We start from the raw sequence: 13,766 nt of genomic DNA on the forward strand, positions 1-13,766 counted from the left end.
AGCCAGCCCGACTTCCTCTCCGTCCAGGGGCACAGGCTGCGTCCTAGCTCAGGCGTCTGCACAGGCCACTCTGTCCGCCCTGGTCTAGGAGCTCTCACCCACATTTCAGGGCTTAGCTTCCTCAAGGAAGTCCGTTCGAGGTCAGGTGTACTAAACGTTCCCACAGCCACTTAGCTTCTGCTTTGTGCACTTCCTGCAAGTGTAGCCATTCATGAAATTAGCTTACTGACCACACCTCCCACTAGACTCTCAGCTCCAGGTGAGGAAGGGGGAAGTTCATCTGCCTGTTCCCCAACCCCTACCATACAGCAGGCCTTAAATAAACATATGATGGACGAGTAACTCATAGGATAACTGAACAAATAAAATAGGGGGAACTGCATTGGGTCACAGACCATGGCTAGGATTTGAGTGAGCAAAAATCTCAGGCAAAGTTCAAAGCCAGGTCTATCTCCGGTGATAGAATGGAGTATTCTTCCTGACTATGCACTGCCCACCTCTAACAGAATTATGTGTCCATGCCCTTAGCCACATGGCTTTGCAGGACATCCCACCAGGTAGGCAGGGTATCCAGACCAACCCCACTGACTTGGGGCCTGGCCCTGTGACCTGCTCTGGCCACAGCGATAGAGGATGCTGCTGAGACTTTAAGAGACACAGAAAGTACTGGTAGCCTGACCAACTCCTTTACACTCCCATCTCCTATCATAAGGAGAGCAGGACCAGCTGACCACTGCTCCTGGAGCCTAGACTTTGACATTCTGATACAGAGCAGACCGGAACAGAACTCAAAGCCAGAGTCCGGTCCAGCCCAGCCACGGCAAACCCACAGACCTGTGAATGTGAAATCAGTGTTGGTGATCGTAAGCCACTTGGGTGCTGGGAGTGTGTGATGTGTAATGTTGTCACAGCAGAAACGTAACTGAGAGGCCTCCTCAATGACGGGGTGTAACTTATTCTTCTCTCTCTAGTCATCCAGCGCCTAGCTGGGTACAGAGGGCTCAGTCAGTCCCACTGAATTAAACCCAAGAGATGACATTCTTCTGGTGAAATGGACAAAACGGTCAAAGTCGCTTTTAAAGCAAAGGCTGAAAATGAATGCATCTAATGCTCAGTGACTAAACAGAAAACTTAAGAAAACAGGCTTTTTTTTCTTTCTATTTTTAAGCCAGGACTGAGAGCCTCTTGTGGCACTTTCAGTAGAAGCAGATGCTTTGGGGACACCTGAGCTAACCTCTGTCATACAAATCGACGAGGCATGCAAGACGCAGAATGTCTTCTGCTGGATAACCTCAAAAACATGGCCAGATGTTGAACCAAATGAGCTGAACGACTTGCCTCTCACTGTTTTCAAGGTAAATGATGGAAGTCAGGAACAAGCAGTGGCTAGAGTTAAAGGCTGAACATTTCACCAGATCTTCCTTGCGCAGACTATTTAATTTCATAAACCTGTACTAACCATCAGGCATCCTGGCCATGAGGGAGATAATATCCTACAGTGGATCCAATATCCAAAGTGGATAAACCCCTTTGGAACAAGGCAGTATCTAAAACTATGCAGACCGCCAAATTCCTCAACTCAGGGCTTTGTAACTTGTGAAACATTTTTTCATAGAGTCTCCATGGTGGTTCCACAATAATATACGAAGGTTTTACTTCATTCTTGTAATCCCCACTTTTGAAGTGAGGACACAGGTTCATGAAGAAACACACGATGGGGCCCTGGCAGTAAGTGACTGAGGTCTGACTCTGTTTGCTCCATCCCGTGGGGCCTCCTTCCTACACGATTAACACGTAAACACTGACAGGCCCAGGCAAAGAGCCCTGACGTTCTCAGCACCCAGCACCAACGTACCACTCCAGGGAATATCTTCTGCAGCCGGTCTGCTGCCGCCAGGGCCTTGGGCTTCCCACCCGCCAGGCAATCTTCAAATTCATACAGAGGCTGCCTCACAGGGTTGGAGTAGGAGATCTTGGCATTGTCCACGAACGTGATGTGTCTGACGCCCCAACCCTGCACGGAAAAACAGGAGATCATGGTGGGTTTCTGATGAACATTTCACAGGGCTTCTCTCTGGAAATCTCTAAAAGGGGTTTGGCTTTGGGGCAGCTTGGGAACCTCAAAATACAGGAAATGCTGGAAATTGAATTGTGCAGAGTCCATTTTTGATAGAATGGACAGAACTTCCTTTAAAAGATGAAATAATTATACACCCGGTGCCTTGCTTCCTACAGCAATGAGACTAAGAAATATGTCACTGCTGGTCTGACTAATACTTCACTATTTTTGACAGTGGCACCAGAGGAAGCTTAGGAAGGTGAGTCCCTGCTGCTGTCTTCAGAGGACTGGCAAGGGCCACCCAGTGACTTCGCTTTTCCTGAATGAGTAAGTGGGCATACATAACAGCTCATCCTAAAATTCACTCAAAGCCTGAAATAGCTCCATGTATTAATAAAAGTGACTTATAAGTTATTTCCAATTGTATAACACCATAGAAGATTTTGTCCTATTTCTCAATGAGGCAAAGCCCTTATGAATATTCTGGAATGTAGGGGACAGCTCTACGTACTCAGAAATAGCTTTCATGACTTCATCCATTTCAATTAAATCTCAGAACTGAACAATTTTAAAGTTAGATAGGCTCCCTAAAATCTTTAGCTACATTACTTTATTTTACAGATACAGAAACCGAAGCCCAGAAAAGATACGTGACTCACCGTGGGTCATAAATCTGGTTAATGGTGAGGAGGAAATGAGATGCCTCCTTTCTGGGGGGTGAGGTGGGATTGTGTATTTCAGCAAATCAGAAAGAGTGGCCTAAGAGAAGCCCTGCTAGGACTGAGTGCAGAGTCTGACTAAGAGTCTGATCTCTGTCTTATTTCAATATCCTCCCATCGGTTCAGTTAGTTCAGTCGCTCAGTCGTGTCTGACTCTGCGACCCCATGGACTGCAGCACGCCAGGCTTCCCTGTCCCTCATCGATTCCCGGAGCTTGCTCAAACTTATTTCCATAGAGTCGGTGATGCCATCCAACCATCTCATCCTCTGTCGGCCCCTTCTCCTCCTGCCTTCAGTCTTTCCCAGCATCAGGGTCTTTTCTGGTGAGTCAGCTCTTCATATCAGGTGGCCAAAATACTGGAGTTTCAGTTTCAGCATCAGTCCTTCCAATGAATATTCAGGACTGATTTCCTTTAGGATTGACTCATTTGATCTCCTTGCTGTCCAAGGGACTCTCAAGAGTCTTCTCCAACACCATAGTTCAAAAGCATCAATTCTTTGGTGTTTAGCTTCCTTTATGGTCCAGCTCTCACATCCATACATTACTATTGGAAAAACCACAGTTTTGACTAGATGGACCTTTGTTGGCAAAGTAATGTCTCTGCTTTTTAATATGCTGTCTAGGTTGGTCATAACTTTTCTTCCAAGGAGAAAGTGTCTTTTAATTTCATGACTAAAGTTACCATCTGCAGTGATTCTGGAGCCCAAAAAAATAAAGTCTGTCACTAATTCCATTGTTTCCCCATCTATTTGCCATGAAGTGATGGGACTGGATGCCATGATCTTCGTTTTTTGAATGTTGTGTTTTAAGCCAACTTTTTCACTCTCCTCTTTCACTTTCATCAAGAGGCTTTTTAGTTCTTCTTCTGTTTCTGCCATAAGGGTGGTGTCATCTGCACATGTGAGGCTATTGATATTTCTCCCGGCAATCTTGATTCCAGCTTGTGCTTCATCTAGCCTGGCATTTCCCATCATGTACTCTGCAACTTATTTATAAGTTAAATAAGCAGGGTGACAATATAGAGCCTTGATGTATTCCTTTCCCAATTTGGAACCAATCTGTTGTTCCCTCCATCAGGGATGCTGAAATTCAGTTAGTCTGACAAGTGCAGAGGCAAAGTCAACACAATCCAAGATTCACTGTCGGGGTTGAGGATGACAGGCCAGAATCCATCCTTTAAAAAGCATAGCTTAGACTGGCTGTGCGTTTTGAAGCCCACGGGTAACTCTGGTCTACTTACCCTGTTTCATAAGTGATGTTCACCAGCTGAGCAAACCACCATGTAGGGGGAACAAGGGTATGGAAAATCCAAGCCATTTGTGCTTGGCTGGCCACCTCATGCGAAGAGCTGACTCACTGGAAAAGACTCTGATGCTGGGAGCAATTGGGGGCAGGAGGAGACGGGGACGACAGAGAATGAGATGGCTGGATGGCATCACCGACTCGATGGACATGAGTCTGAGTGAACTCCGGGAGCTGGTGATGGACAGGGAGGCCTGGCGTGCTGTGATTCATGGGGTCGCAAAGAGTCGGACATGACTGAGCGACTGAACTGAGGGGATGTTTATTTTAGGAGTATTTTTGCATTCCTTAAAGCAATGCTGAGTGGTGAGCAAGGAAGGCAGTCTGGAAACTGCTAGATGATAGAGGAAACCTACATAAATGATGAGCATGCTGCAGGTGAGTCACAGGCACGTGGACTCGCACGCTTCACTTTCGGTTTCTTGGAATGCTATACAGTTTAATGGGGCTTCCCTAGTAGATCAGCTGGCAAAGAATCCACCTGCAATGCAGGAGACCCTGGTTCAACTCCTGGCTCGGGAAGATCACCTGGAGCATGGACAGGTTACCCACTCTAGTATTCTTTGGCTTTCCTGGTGGCTCTGATAGTAAAGAATCTGCCTGCAATGCAGGAAACCTGGGTTCGATCCCTGGGTTGGGAAGATCACCTGGAGGAGGGATGGCAACCCATTACAGTATTCTTGCCTGGAGAATCCCCATGGACAGAGGTGCCTGGCGGGCTGCAGTCCATGGGGTCACAAAGAGTTGGACTGAGAGACTAAGTACATACAGAATAAGAAGTGAAGTGAAAGTCACTCAGTTGTGTCCGACTCTTTGTGACCCCACACCCTATACCATCCATGGAATTCACCAGGCCAGAATATTGAAGTGGGTGGCCTGTCCCTTCTCCAGGGGATTTTCCAACTCAGGGATTGAACCCAGGTCTCCCACATTTCAGGTGGATTCTTTACCAGCTAAGCCACAAGGCTCAAGACTACTGGACAGGGTAGCCTATCCCTTTTCCAACAGACTAAGCACATACAGTGTAATGGCTAATTGGCACACATTAAAGAAAATTACAACACTCAATGCTAGTGAGGATGGGGTTTTAGTGACTGAGAATGTAATACTGGTATTTTATTTCATTGAGATTTCATTGACTGAGAATATAAACTGGTATCACTCTTCTGGAAAGCAATCTGGCAATATGATTCTATAATTTTTTACATGCTCATATCAATCATATCAACCTACTTCCAGCAATCTATCTTAGGAAATAATCCAAAATACTGACAGAAATGCAATCACCAAGATGTTTTCTGTAAAATAATTTATAGTTGTAAAAGATTGAAAGCAATGTTAATGTCTAAAAATAGGGGAATGACTCAGTAAATCATGTTTTATCACATATGAAGGCATATTCTACAACCAACTTCTTGTTGCCAACATCCGATGGATCATGAAAAAGCAAGAGAGTTCCAGAAAAACATCTACTTCTGTTTTATTGATTATGCCAAAGCCTTTTACTGTGTGGATCACAACAAACTATGGAAACTTATTCAAGACATGGGAATACCAGACCACCTGACCTGCCTCCCAAGAAATCTGTATGCAGGTCAAGAAGCAACAGTTAGAACTGGACATGGAACAACGGACTGGTTCCAAATTGGGAAAGGAGTATGTCAAGGCTGTATATTGTCACCCTGCTTATTTAACTTATGTGCAGAGTACATCATGCAAAATGCCAGGCTGGATGAAGCATATGATGGAATCAAGATTGCCAGGAGAAATATCAATAACCTCAGATACACAGATGACACCACCCTTATAGTAGAAAGTGAAGAGGAACTAAAGAGACTCTTGATGAAAGAGAAGAGTGAAAAAGATGGCTTAAAACTCAACATTCAAAAAACAAAGATCATGGCATACAGTCCCATCACTCCATGGCAAATAGATGGAGAAATGATTAAAGTAGTGACAGACTTTATTTTTTTGGGCTCCAAAATCACTGCAGATGGTCACTGCAGCCATGAAATTAAAAGATGCTTGCTCCTTGGAAGAAAAGCTGTGACCAACCTAGACAGCATAATAAAAAGCAGAGACATTACTTTGCTGACAAAGGTCCACCTAGTCAAAGCTATGGTTTTTCTAGTAGTCATGTATGGATGTGAGAGTTGGACCATAAAGAAAGCTGAACACTGAAGAATTGATGCCTCTGAACTGTGGTGTTGGAGAAGACTCTTGAGAGTCCCTTGGACTGCAAGGAAATCCAACCAGTCCATTCTAAAGGAGATCAGTCCTAGGTGTTCACTGGAAGGACAGATGCTAAAGCTGAAACTCCAATACTTTGGCCACCTCATGCGAAGAGTTGACTCATTGGAAAAGACTCTGATGCTGGGAGCGATTGGGGGCGGGAGGAGAAGGGGACGACAGAGAATGAGATGGCTGGATGGCATCACCGACTCGATGGACATGAGTTTGAGTGAACTCCAGGAGTTGGTGATGGACAGAGAGGCCTGGCGTGCTGTGATTCACGGGGTCGCAAAGAGTCGGACACGACTGAGCGACTGAACTGAACTGAACTGAGCAACTGAACTGAACTGATTCTACAGCCATTAAAAAGCCTTTTAGGTATCCTTTTTAACAACATTATAAAGTGTTTTGTGTTAACTGATGAAAACAAGGGATTTTTATGTATCAAATAAATTTAAATATATGTTAAACACTGAAAGGAAACAAGTGATAAAGTAGTAGAAAAATGGGTCTTCTTTTTCTGCCTCATAACTCTTACACTGTAGAAATTTTCTATAATGGATCTAGAGCTATACTGACTTCATAATTTTAAAAGTGCTGGGAAAACCTATGTACCTAATTCTGGAAGTTAGGGAAAGAATGAAATAAATTCCCATAAAAAGATGAAGACATGAATAAAAAGTAGATAGTAATGAATCTAGAAACAAACCAAAACAAAAATTACAGAAAAAAGAGATCAAGGATTTAGTTTTCTGGAAAGATACGCCTATCTGGCAAGTCTGAATAAGAGGAAAAAAAGAGAAAACAGAAATATTCAACATTAGGAATATGGTTCAGGTGGTAAAGAATCTGCCTGCAATACAGGAGACCTGGGCTTGATCCCTGGTTTGGGAAGATCCCCTAGAGAAGGGAATGGCAACCCACCGCAGTATTCTTGCCTGAGAATCCCATGGACAGAGGATCCTGACTGGCTACAGTCCATGGGGCCGCAGAGAGCTGGACACAACTGAGCGACTAGACTACTACTGTTGCCAGTAGAGAGAAGACAGAAAGTTCCCGGGGTCAGGACTGAAGACTCTGAGCTTTCACTGCAGGGCTCCCATGCAATCCCCTGTCAGGGCGCTACCATCCCACACGCCGAGCGGCACTGCCAACACTGCCAACATAGAGAAATAGATAGTAAAAAAGATACAGATGGAAAAGGTGGCAAGAGAACATTATATGTATTTTGTATCAATTAACTTTCAAATTTAGATGAAATGGATGATTTTCTAGGAAAACAACATGACTAAACTGACTCAAAAGAGGTATAAAATCTAAAAGGTCAATGACCGTAGAAACATTTCTAAGTTTCCACAGATTCCCTGCTCTCATTGCTAACAAAATTCCAAAGGCACCAGGCTGAGCTGCATTTATAACTGAATTTTACCAAACCATCAAGGAACTGATACTTCATACACTAAACCTGTCCTGCCGCATAGAAAAAGGCAGAAAGCTTATGTTATAAAAGTAGTGTAATTCAGCTATAAGATAAACAATGACAACAGAAAGGAAAAGAAAAACATTACTATAAACCAGTCTGACTTATTAATACACATGGAAAATTTAGCAGTAAAACGTTACCAGTTGAACTCCATTGTATATTAAAAGAATAACAAACTATGAACAAATAAGAGTTTTTCCCAGGAATACTCAGCATTAGAATATTTATCTTGATAGATACTTTTGGTGATAAAGCTCAACAATCATTTCTGATATAAACTCGCAGCAAACTAGAAAGAAAAATCTGCCTCCTTAACTTATAGGAGAACATTAGCAGAAACCAACATCATGTACCAAAACTAAAGGAAAAAACAAGAAGGTTCTCATTGAAATCAGTGACCAAACGAGGGTGCTAACTCTCACCACCGTTCCTCACCATCGCTATGAAGTCCTAGTCAACCCCATAAGACAAGGAAAAGAAACTGATACAGATGTTGGTGAGGAACACTTACCAACCTAGAAAATTCAGAAGAATCAAACAAAAAACTATCATAGCCAAGAAAGTTTAAAAAGATGACCAGACAGAAAATAAACATTCAAAACTCATTATCTTTCTTACATATTCATCCCAGTAAGAGTCAATTGGGAAATTTAGTGGGAGGAACATATCTTTAAAAGAAAAAGAAGTTAAATATGCGAAAACTAACTACATGAGGCATGTGTGAAACCTAAATAAATAAAATGCTACAAAGATGATCTAAATAAGAGACATACAATGCTTCCGGAACTAAGGATCAATATTGTAAAGATGTTAATCTCTTCCAATTTACCTATAAATTCATTGTAATTTGAGTGAAAACTATGAGTAATAATGCAGGAATGAACAAATAGAATGATGGAATAAAAACACACTCCAAAAAGAGACTCAGGCATAAAGGAATTTAGAATTTAATAAAGGTGGAAAAATGAGATTTGTATTAGTGAATGAATGACATTAAAATAAATGATTATTTTAAAATGTTACATTATTAAATTTCATAAAACAAAAAATAAATTCCACATTAATAAAGATTTAAACATAAAAATAAGAGTTCTGTAAGCCATAAAAGACTAACATATTCAATAATGTTAATTTGTTAATTAACAATTAATAAATTTTTAAAAACCTTTACATGGCTAAAGATCAATAAATGGAGAAAAATATTTGCATTACATTACAGAAAAACGGTTACTATCCATAAAAAAGGAAAAGGGTTCAGCAAAAGATGAGACGGTTAGATAGCATCACTGACTCAATGGACATGAATATGAGCAAACTCCAGGAGACACTGGAGTACAAGAGGAGCCTGGAATGCTGTAGTCCACGGGGTGTCAAAAAATTGGACGTGACTTAGCAACTGAATAATCTATAAAAAAAAAAGTACTCCAAGTCAAGATACAAGAAACAGCCTAAAGGACAAACAAACAATTAAAAAGAACAGAACAGAACAAACAAAATTCACAAACGAAGTCAAATTAAAGACTAACCCTCACTAATTAAAGAAATGCAAACAAGAAAGCTGTTTCACATTCTAACACAGTAGTTCTAGAGTTTTTTTCCTAAAGAAATAATCCCAATGGACATGTAAAGGTATAAGAATGTTCATTTCAACAGCATCTCTAAAAGAAAAATATGCTGAAATTGTTTAAATGAACTGAAGCAACTCATATAACAATGGGCTTCCCTGGTGGCTTAGACGGTGAAGAATTCACCTGCAATGCGGGAGACCTGGGTTTGATCCCTGGGTTGGGGAGATCCCCTGGAGGAGGGCATGGCAACCCACTCCAGGATTCTTGCCTGGAGAATTCCCAAGGACAGAGGAGCCTGGTGGGCTACAGCCCATGGGGTCACAAAGAGTCAGACATGACTGGGCGACTAAGCATAGCACAGCATATAACAAAATTCTACATGTACGTAAAATGGAATAAATAGAGAACCACAATTATTGCTCTATTGAGTTAAAAATAGAAACTTGCTATTGACAGGTTACAATGGTCCAAGCTTTGCAAATATAAATAACTAAACAACAGCAAAGATGACCAGTGCATCTCTGTATTTGCACATGCCTATGAAAATTACAGGGAAAGATGCTCCATAGCACTCCATAGCACTCCATAGCACAAAGTCTGCTTAATTCGGGAAGTGACTTAGGATGAGAGTGGAGGCAGATTTCTGTCTTCCACCTTAACAAAAGCACGTGTTCCTTTTATACTGAAAGAGATACTGAGAAAAGAAAGGAAAGAGGGAGGGAGGGAGACAAGAAGGAGAAAGAAGGCACTCGGGCGCAGTGGGTCGTCCCCTGGTATTCACAGGGGGTGGGTTCCAGGAACCCCTGGAACCAGCCAAAGATTTTTTTTTTTGAGTCAATGAACTTGGCTTGAAGATCAAGGCGGGCTGGAAAACAAATTTTTTTTTAAATGTAAACTTCAGTCAAAACTGAATGATAATGTGGGAGGGAAAAAAAAAGAAAAAAGGAAGGAGGAATCCAACAAAAAGACCAAAAAAATAACAGAGATGCATGCTTGGCTGTTGGGGTTGTTTAGTTGGTTAATTTTTGGTTTGGGTGCTTTTTTTTTTCTTAAAAAACAAAAATGCCCTCCTACTCTTGGATGCAAAACCCACAAGCCTGGAGGGTAGACTGTGCAGTGAAAGAAGAGAAGCCATAGCTTGAGAGGCGCCATTAGACCCTGCAAACTCACCATCAATGTTCGGGCTACGTTACAACCCAAGGTGCCGGCTCCAAGCAGCAGACACTTGGCAGACACAACTTTGTCTAAGTCCAGAGTAGGGACCAATCTCCAACACATCAGCTTGAGGTTGAGGTCGACTGATGACTCAGCTAACCTAGAAAAGGAGAGAATCATTTATTAATGTAGCCAGTCACCCGCTTATGCCCCCAATCTTGTCCTTTTTTAGAAAGGAAATAGCTTTTATGAGAAGATAAGAAACAAGTAACAGAGGGAATCAGGATCAAAGGAAAAGCAAAACGAGGCTGGAGGGTAAGCGAGGAGGACAGCGGTTGCCACAGAGTGGCGCATGCTGCCGAAACCCTCAGCCACTGCACCGTGGCGGGCCCCCAGGATCCTGAGCTCCCAGCAGCCCAGATGGAAGGGGCAGCCTGCCTGGGTACAGGGCTTATTATGTCCAGGACTAAACCACAGCAGCCGCTTAAGAGAAAACCTTTTCCTAACACTGGATACAGAGAAATTTCTGTCCCCTCAGTAGAGGGAGTACTCACGTCATCCCTTCAGTACAGAACTGGTTTCTGTGAAGTATTTCTTACCATGTCCTTCCCTGTAGGCTAACGGGGCACAAGTAAAGAGAAATGAATAAGGGACAGAAAGGTGGAGTAGGCGCACAGGCCTCAGAGGGTGGGCCTGGAGCGAGAACGACACTCAGGATGTCCAGAAAAACAGACGCCGTGTGCCCTCCAGATACCCATCACTGATACTCATTCTCACAACCAAACTGAAGTCAGGAGGCAGCCAAGAGCGAATGAACACACTAACTGACGTCCGCCTTCCCCCAACCCCACCTGAACTGGGCATTGCGCTTGGCCTGACAGAACCAGGTGTGCGCCCTGGCGGGAACGGCTTCCAAGTTATACCTTTTCGGGTCCATACACTCGCTGAGGTTCACCATCCTTGGTCCCATGCCTCCCTTCTGGTTCTTTTCCCATCCGACTGCCTTGGGACAATCTGGAGACAAATAAAACAGCGATTTCAGTGAAGGAAAGAAGAATAAAGAATGAGTCCAAGTAGCAGGATGGCTCACGCCTCGATGAGCTTTCAGTCCACGTCTTTTACAAGGAAGTGTACAGGCCTGAATTTGCATCCACCTGCCTTAGCTGCTTCCTCATGTCCCTGGGCCACGAGAAGTCTTGTTTAGAGACCCCCAGACCCAAGCACAGTCCTCCTGCACAGGGGCTTCTTCTGAAAGAGCCCTGGACTCTGCCCTGAGTTGCCTCAACTTCTGCTGCTACTGGAGGCTGCTCAGAAAAAAAGAAAGAAGACTACCCCTGGCACGGGTCTAAGCCTGTGGAGGGGTCTTCATCTGAGGAAGCCCCGCCAGCGTGCCCGCAGCACACCTTCCCACGCAGGTCAGCGCGCCCTTTAAGCGCCTCATCCTCACGTCACCCTCTTGCCCTGCCTCCCTGTCCACCACGGCGCGCCTACCTGTCTACAGATCTCGGTCCAGGAACGGCTCCTCTGCAGAGCTGTCCTCTCCATTAAGGCTCCTCTTCCCTGACTTCGCCCTTCTCTGCTCATCTCTTTTAACCTCTGCTATGGGGGCCTCTGCAACTCCAATTCCAGTCACTGTCAAAATGCCTCCCCCATGCAAAGCTCTGAGAGGATGAAGATCCTGTGGCCAACGGGCCTGGAAAGTGGCTGGTACCCTACCTGTGCCTCCATCTGCTCCACCCCTGCCTGGAGAGTCCCTCCCACATAGCAGAGATAAAGTTCGGAGAGACCTGCAGTAAAGGAGCCACTCTGTCTGATTTGGCTTTGAGCTTCCCAGTCTTAGCTGGCTCTCCATAACTCCCTCACCCTGTAACACCGATTAAATGTGTCCCCATGGGACACAGTCAGGGAACTGCTGCTCTATTCCACTACTGCAAAATCCTCACAAAAAAAAAAATCTCAAGTGCTCTGCGCAATACCTCAATGGAATCCTGGTTTCCTTGGTGGAAACCTGGCCCTGTAACTCCTGCACAAGTGGGCCACCCACACTTATATGCCCCGCACCTGGGGATCTCAGTCACTTTCCCTTCCTCCCTGAATTCCCCAAATTCAGAAGACAGTCTCAACTCCTTCGCAGGGAGTTCACCCAGCCACCTACCCTTCCAGCACCACCTCCAGTATCTGCTTTACCTGACAGTCTCTGAAGAGACAGGAGCTCCTTGATTTAAGGTTCGGAGGAATTTTAGGACAATTGGAATGAATTTTACATTTGTCACTAATTGCATGCTGGCTTTCTTTGGAAATTCTCCTATTTTTATATTTCTATCAACACCCTATTTTCCTTTCCTTGGACCTATTAGCTTTTAACCTTTGTTTCCTAAAATAATATAGCTCAATATAATTATGGGGCCAAGGGGTATTAATTTCCTTTACACAATTTTTTATTTCTGGGCTAGGATAACCAGTGGGAAACCAAGTAGCTTCAAAAGCTACTTGGCTGGGGGCATCTTTCACAGCAGGAAGCCAGAAGAGAAATGCCCCTTCCTATTCTAGCTCAGGTGCCATGGCCTGGTCCTTTTTCACATCACAAAAAAATTAAAGCTGAAATAATAGATTTGAGATCTTAAAGAGAAGAAGAACTCCAGAATTATTTTTCTGGGGGGGAAAAAAATAGTTCAAACCTGTTACTGATTCACGTTTTGTTTGATTTCCTTACTGTTTTTACATTAAATTAAAAAATGCTTCTTTAATACATGGCACAGAAGTTTGACAGGAACTTTAGAAACACAGTTGAGTGATATGATTAATAACTCCAATCTAAGCTTGCTCCTATTACAGATAAGAAAGCATTAAAAAAAAAACAAAATGTCATTGCAAATTAAAACCTCTCTGGACTCAAGATGTTACAGCCGTTTTAATGAAATCAGAGGTACTTGAAACTTACTGATGATTTTTAAAAATACTATGTGCTGTGCTCAGTCGCGTCTGACTCTTTGCAACCCCATGGACTGTAGGATTCTCCAGGCAAGAATACTGGAGTGAGTTGCCATGCCCTCCTCCAGGGGATCTTCCCCACCCAGGGATCAAACCCAGGTCTCCTGCCCTGCAGGTGGATTCTTTACCATCTGGGCCACCAGGGAAGCCTACTGCTTCCATCTAATCTACATCCATAAGTCATACCCCAAACTGATGAGAAAAAAACAATTTAGAGGAAAACAAGGCCCTGTTCTCCCCTAGTTGGACAAAGTTG

The 13,766-nt window shown here is 43.5% G+C and overlaps 1 protein-coding gene across 12 annotated transcripts in view; it reads right to left on the minus strand.

Moving 5' to 3' along the window:
• Positions 1 to 13,766, minus strand: part of ATG7 (autophagy related 7) — a 259,273-nt gene that overhangs the window by 199,532 nt on the left and 45,975 nt on the right. For all 12 annotated transcript variants that reach the window (XM_055413573.2, XM_088831925.1, XM_088831919.1 and 9 more), the window contains 3 exons: positions 11,443 to 11,533; positions 10,535 to 10,679; positions 1,856 to 2,014 (listed from right to left, as the gene is read on the minus strand). In XM_055413573.2, the coding sequence (XP_055269548.2) occupies positions 1,856 to 2,014; positions 10,535 to 10,679; positions 11,443 to 11,533 (395 nt within the window). The remainder of the gene's footprint in view (positions 1 to 1,855; positions 2,015 to 10,534; positions 10,680 to 11,442; positions 11,534 to 13,766) is intronic.

The sequence above is a fragment of the Moschus berezovskii genome, chromosome 24, assembly GCF_049115385.1.
Source record: "Moschus berezovskii isolate FMDL1 chromosome 24, NW_MosBer_1.0, whole genome shotgun sequence".
NCBI classification, from domain to species: Eukaryota; Metazoa; Chordata; class Mammalia; order Artiodactyla; family Moschidae; genus Moschus; species Moschus berezovskii.